This window comes from Leishmania donovani, chromosome 20, assembly GCF_000227135.1.
Source record: "Leishmania donovani BPK282A1 complete genome, chromosome 20".
Taxonomy (NCBI): domain Eukaryota; phylum Euglenozoa; class Kinetoplastea; order Trypanosomatida; family Trypanosomatidae; genus Leishmania; species Leishmania donovani.
Genome location: NC_018247.1, coordinates 628,296 through 634,180, shown reverse-complemented (window position 1 = coordinate 634,180; position 5,885 = coordinate 628,296). Strand labels below are relative to the sequence as shown.

Genomic DNA, 5,885 nt, shown 5'->3' with positions numbered 1-5,885 from the left:
AGACCGGCCAGCGTTGCGGTGCAGCGGCGGTGCCACGTCTCTCGACATCGCGATGGAGCGACGCTCAGTGACGGCCGGGAAGTACCTCGAATGGAACCGCTCGGCAGACGAAGACATGTCGTGGAGTGGCAAGGGAGACGAGGGAGATCCGTGAGCCTCAAGCAGGCGGGGCGATCGTCAACAAGGCGATGGGAGGATGTGCAAGCGAAGAGAACGCACGCAGGTGATGCGGTGGTTGGCGACGGCTGCCGGGAGGAAGAAGAGAGGAGCGTGCGGTACAGAGTTCCCGTCGATGAAGACGGCAGTGATACTGGCGGAGGGGTACAGAGGATGGGGAGAGGGGGGAAGTTGGAAGGGCGGTATTTAAGTGGTCTAGAAGGTTAACAAGAAAAGGTAAAAGTAAGCGAAGAAATATGCAAAGCAAGTGGAGCTGTCAGTGGGGCCAGTGCTGCAGCGGAAGCGGCAGTATCGTGGAGATGAAGCGAGGCCCACGAACTGGCGTCCGCCTGCGTGCGAGATAGCGTGCGCTGGTGCGACAACCTCCGTGCGTACGGGAGAAAGGGGGAAAGTATAAAGGAAAAAATAAGAAGGCATGCACAAGTGTGCCTGTGCGTGCGGAACTGTTTATGAAGAGAGGAGACAGAGACGGACAGAGAGGCGGTAGGTGAGGATGAAGGGGAAGCTCCCAAGCGAAAAGAATACAGCCGAAGAGAGCGCTTACTTCTAAAGAGGGCCACAACAACAAGAAGAGACTCGCACACGTCGTGGGTAAAGATTGGGAAGGAGATGGAAGAGATGTGCGCACACGGACTCATAAACACATAGCGAAGAAAAAGGGGGTGAGACGGTACAATGCCCAAACAACGAGAGAGAGAGGGGGGCGGTGGCACATAAGGGGGAGAGAGGGAGGAAAAGAGAGGCCTCGATTCGTATGATGAGGATGGAAGAGAGGATTATGGAGATGGCGCCCTTCGATCTCGCGGAGATTACGGTGCGGTGTGGGCAGGGCGGGATGACAAAAAGGTGGAGAGAGAGAGTTTCGCATGGCGTGTTTCGGTGTTTGGTTGGCAGTCATGCCATACGCGAGTGTGCGGGTGTGTAGTAAGTTCGTTGGTTTTGTGAGAGGGGGAGACGAGGGACACGAGGTCATCGGGTAAGAGGTATGCAAGTGGCATGGAGAGGGAGGGAAGGAGGGAGACGGGAGTAGCGATGGTATGATCGAGTAAACGAGAGACGCAGGAGTTACGGCCACCGTTAGAGACACATCACCGTGGAGGGCTCTTGTTGTGCACAGTGACGTGTCTCACGGCCGTCAACGACTGTGCGCGGAGCACACAGCCGCATGCATGCACGAGCGCGAGGACCACTGTGCGCCTGTGTAGACGCCGATCTTCTTTGTTTCTCCCTTTTCCGAGGCGTGCAGGGACGCAGGCGGCACCGCCAGCCGTCGCGCACCGCTAGCCGTCGCGCACCGCTGAGGGTCTCGTAGGGACCCAGGACGAGCAGCAAAGGAGATGGCGGCTGGGGAGGGGCTGCAGCGTCTTCCATGGCGAGCCCTGCTGGAAGCATACTAGTCGTGGCGCTGCACATGTCAAGCACGCCAGCAACGGAAGGTGGGGAAGTATGCAGTGGTGCCTCACATCGCGCCGCTTTTTCGGGCACGGAGGGGTTAGCAACCCAGAGTCGTCATCTCCCACATCACACCATCTCTCTCGCAGCTCGAGGCTCAGTGCAGTGACCGAGAAACGATGCGCGGAGGCTAGCTCGTTGGCAAACGCGCACCAGCGGCTCTCCGCCGCAGCCTTCGTTGATCCTCCTTTTGTGCGCAAAGCCGAACCCGCCAAGCACAGCCCGCCTCTCATACGCACAGTGGGTCGCCTGCGTGCGCCCCCTCCCCCTCCCCATTCGGGTGACAAGAAGGCGAGGCAAAGCCGCCTAGCGTGCACATCCGTGAGTACACGTTCATGTGCAGGGGATGGGTGGAAGGACAACTCTCCTAAACTCACCTACGCGTTGCTATGGCACGCTAAACAGATACACACACACATGCATACATCAGCAGGCGCACACACGCACTGGCAAACACCCCAGTCAGTTGCACGCCGCAATGATAGAAGTGAGACAGCAGGCAGGAAGATGCTCACGTTTGGCGGACCGCCGAGCAGCGGGCAGTCTGCCCGAGCAGACGCATGAATGGAAAAACGCGGTACAAGAGAGAAAGAGACATGAGGAGGGAGGCGGAAGGAGGCGAGCGCTTCTGAGCCCGCACACACAGACACACTAGGTCGACACTGAGGGGAAGTGGAGAAAGCAGGAGCCGCCTTCGAGGAGAGAGGGGCGGCTGGGGTGAAAAGCAGCTCGTCCAAGCACGGAAAACGGTGTACCGGTGGCACATCGCCACTGCAGCTCAGAACGGCCTCCAGCACGTTGCTGGGGTGCTTCTTGCACTTCAGCTCAAGAAATCCTTCCAGCAGGGTGCACCACAGAACACTTTGACCGCGCGCCGTGGGATACGCTGGCCGCCCCACCAAACCCCCGCCCGCCCCCCTTCAGCCCCGCGCGGCTGGCCACCCGTCCCCGCACCCCTCTTTCCAAGTCGCCAAGGCGAACAGGCCTGTCACCCCCTCCCTTCCCACCTCATCCTTCTCTCACAACAGCTGCCGCACATCTGCGCAACTTCAGGGTGGAAACAGGGAGAGAAAGAGACCCTCGAACACTGTCCACGGGGAGGGGGGGCAAAGAGACGAGGGCTCTGCATGCAAACATATGCCAAAAAAAAAATGAAAGAAATGTTGACCTCCATCGGTCGGCTACCCCATCACACACTTGCGCATGGATGCCGCGCCTCCGCCTCCACTTGCTGCCGTTGTTTCACCGCGGTCTCGTCGCAGGGGAGTGAGGAAGAACACCGGAGGGGGCGAGGGGATGCGCAAAGAAGAAATGAGCATGAGGCGGGGTGCGTGGTGCAACGGGTGACGGGGAAAACTACCGACCGAAGCAAGCAGGTGAGGGATGAACGGTCGTGTCCTTCCTCCCCTTCCTCGAGAGAGCCAGCAGCAGCGTTGTCCAACTCCCCTTCTCCTCCATACAGCAACTGAAAAGAGCGGCCTCCCTGGCACCCGTGGGGAGAGGGAGGTGTTGCTTGGCTTGTGCGTCCATGTCGGTGTATGAGGAGGATCACAACGACGGTGTGCTGATGGGCATGCGGCACGGCGAGGTGCATAACACAGGGGCCTGTGCGTTGAACCAGTGACGGGCGAGGGTGTTGCCTCGGCGCCTGCACCGGTGTCTGTACCTGCGAGCATGTAGGCGCTCATGCGCGTTTCTGAGCCAGAGCGTGCGTGAAGTTAAGAGCACACAGATGCGCGGATGCGGAAGAGGAAGGCACCAAAAAAAAAAACGAAAAGTGAGCGCGCCCTCAGGGCGGGTCCGCTGCTCGCCCTCGCCCCCCCCGATCCTTCTATTCTAGCGGCACTGGCTGCTGAACATCATTTGGGTGGAGAACGAGGAAAAAGAGAGAGAGAGTCAACGAGTCAGATAGTACAGTGGAAGGCTCAAGACAGCGGCCCCCCTCTCCCCTGCACAGGCACGCACACACACACACAGACGCTTGTTACGCATTGTGCCTGTCCGGTGCTAGCGCAGCGCGAAAGAGGGTACGCCGTGAAGCATGGCAGAGAAGGGAGGAGGGAGGGAGACAGATGGGGGGGGGGAGCTGCTGCCTGCTGCCTGCTCCCGCATCCGACCCCGACCTCCTTCTCTCCGTTCTCCTTCTTTTCACGCATTCGGGTTGGAGAAGCGAACAAGGACAGGAGGAGAGAGCACACAAATGTGCGTGTGTGGCACTTACGCCACCTTTCCTGCCTCTCTGCCCGCCGCTCGTCAATGCCCTCCTCACTTATTTCCGTGCGGCGAGCACTTCGAGCGGGCGCGGTGCAGACTGGACCACAGCGCCCCATCCACGCACCCCCGGCGTCTCTTCTTGACCGCCTGCTGACATGATGTCTCCTCTTTCCTTGGGTGTGTGTGTGTGGGTGGGTGTCTTCTCGGCTCTGCCTCTCTATTTTGAGATTCCAACGCCTGCGTTGCTTCGTTCGCATTCGCCGTTTAGAGCACAAAACAAAAAAGGAAACGCGCGCACACACGCACACGCGCAGACAGGGACAGGCAGAGAGAGTGAAGAGCTCCCCCTACAGAGAATGGAGGAGGAGGGGGGCCACGGAACAAGACGAAAGGATCTAAGAGTGTTCCCTCCCCTAACCAACAAGGACACACACCGGCCACACACATAGTCGAGGAGGCATGTCACACAAAATACGAGAGGGGGGGAACAAAAAGAAAGAAGCGAAAGGATGCATGCGCGCGTGAGAGGGACAGAAGATGCGAAGAGACAGTCACGGAGGAGGCGAGGGTGAGGGAGGCGGCCACGGAGGGGGGGGGGTGTCTTCCTGCGTACACAACGACAGACAGATACACAGACGCCCGCGTGCGACCCCTGCTTCCCTTTTACGTCCAATGAGGGAGCCGTACAAGTTATGCGTGTGTGTGTTGGTCGACTAGTGTGCCTGGCCGTGTGTGCACCCGCTGTGGGTGGCACGGTGCCTCTTCCTGAGCTTGCATCCTCTGCGTCCTCGCCCTTGTTACTCCTTCCCTTACTTTTTTCGAGTCCTTTCAGACACCCTGTGCAGTCTCCGCACACACAACCGAGGTGAGACTCCATCACGCGCGCACCAACGACATGCGTCACAACAAAAGGCGGCAAGCCACACACTACTCAGCAGGTAAAAGCAAGAGAAGGGCCATCTAGTCATGATGCGTCGGCGCTCTCTAGATAGAGGAAGGCGGCTAGGGCGCGGACGGCGGCACAACGGTGACTCGGACCATCTCACGTGTCACCGTCCCCTCCTCACCCTCCCGGCCGCCGCTCACGCTTTACCCTCCTCTCGCAACGCCCGCACACACCAGCACAGGAGCGCGCATGGCAACACAGAAGCAAGCACCACAGCATGCGCGCCCACAAGGAGACGGGATCAGCGTCGGATGGTGGGGCGGAGAAGCAGGGGCAGCACCATCGTCGGTGAAGCGAGGCCTTACCGCGATGGCAACGACCGACTGCCCCGGCACTCCGACTACCTTCGTCACCACACTCTGCGCGCAGCTCTTCGCGTACGTCTCCTCAGCACACACTCAGCACATGATGTTGAATGGTGGGCAAAACGCCTGTTGCTGCTGCTGCTGAAGGTGGCGGCGTGCCGCCGGCGAGGGACCGTACACGGGTCCGCTGTCCGCCCCGTCCGCTACAGGGACGACGCCGGCGGTGCGAGCAGCGGTACGCTCTTTGAGAATTGGGAACCGGAAGTGATCAGCAGGGTAAACATGCTCAGATGGCGCCTGCTCCACCTTCTGCGGTTGCTGCTGCTCAGCTGCCAGCGGTACGCAGCATAGCGGATTGCGGTCGTAGGGGCGGTGACAGTAGCCTCGAGACGGAACGCGCGCCTCACCGGCAGACATCACCGGCATCTGTGAAAGCGGTATAGTGGCTCTGACGCTAGGCGCGCAGGGGCCAGCATGGTCAGGCATGGTGCACGGCACCGAAAGCGGCCGCTGCTGGTGCGACTGCGGGTAGGGATGATGGTGCACCGCACCGCCCGCGTGGGGCGGGACTGGACGCTTCGCCTTGATCTTCCCCTCGATCTTCGCCGCGAACTGGCACCCCACCAGTGCGGGGCGCAGGCGGTCCTCCACGCGCTTGAACTCCATCGGGTTCGTCACAACGCCGATCAGCGCCTGCACCACAAAGTTCCCGTACAGATCGCCCACCACCTCCTTCAGGGCGGCTGGGTTGAAAACCAGCTCGTCCAGAAAAAGGCGCCGCACCGCCGGGA

General features: G+C 60.2%; 1 protein-coding gene across 1 annotated transcript; it reads right to left on the bottom strand.

Moving 5' to 3' along the window:
* On the bottom strand, positions 1-117 carry LDBPK_201420 (pumilio protein 9, putative; the record flags this gene model as incomplete). Its single annotated transcript, XM_003860435.1, has 1 exon — positions 1-117. A coding segment is annotated over one exon (117 nt), but the record flags the coding sequence as incomplete, so codon positions are not given.
* Positions 118-5,885: the final 5,768 nt, after the last annotated feature.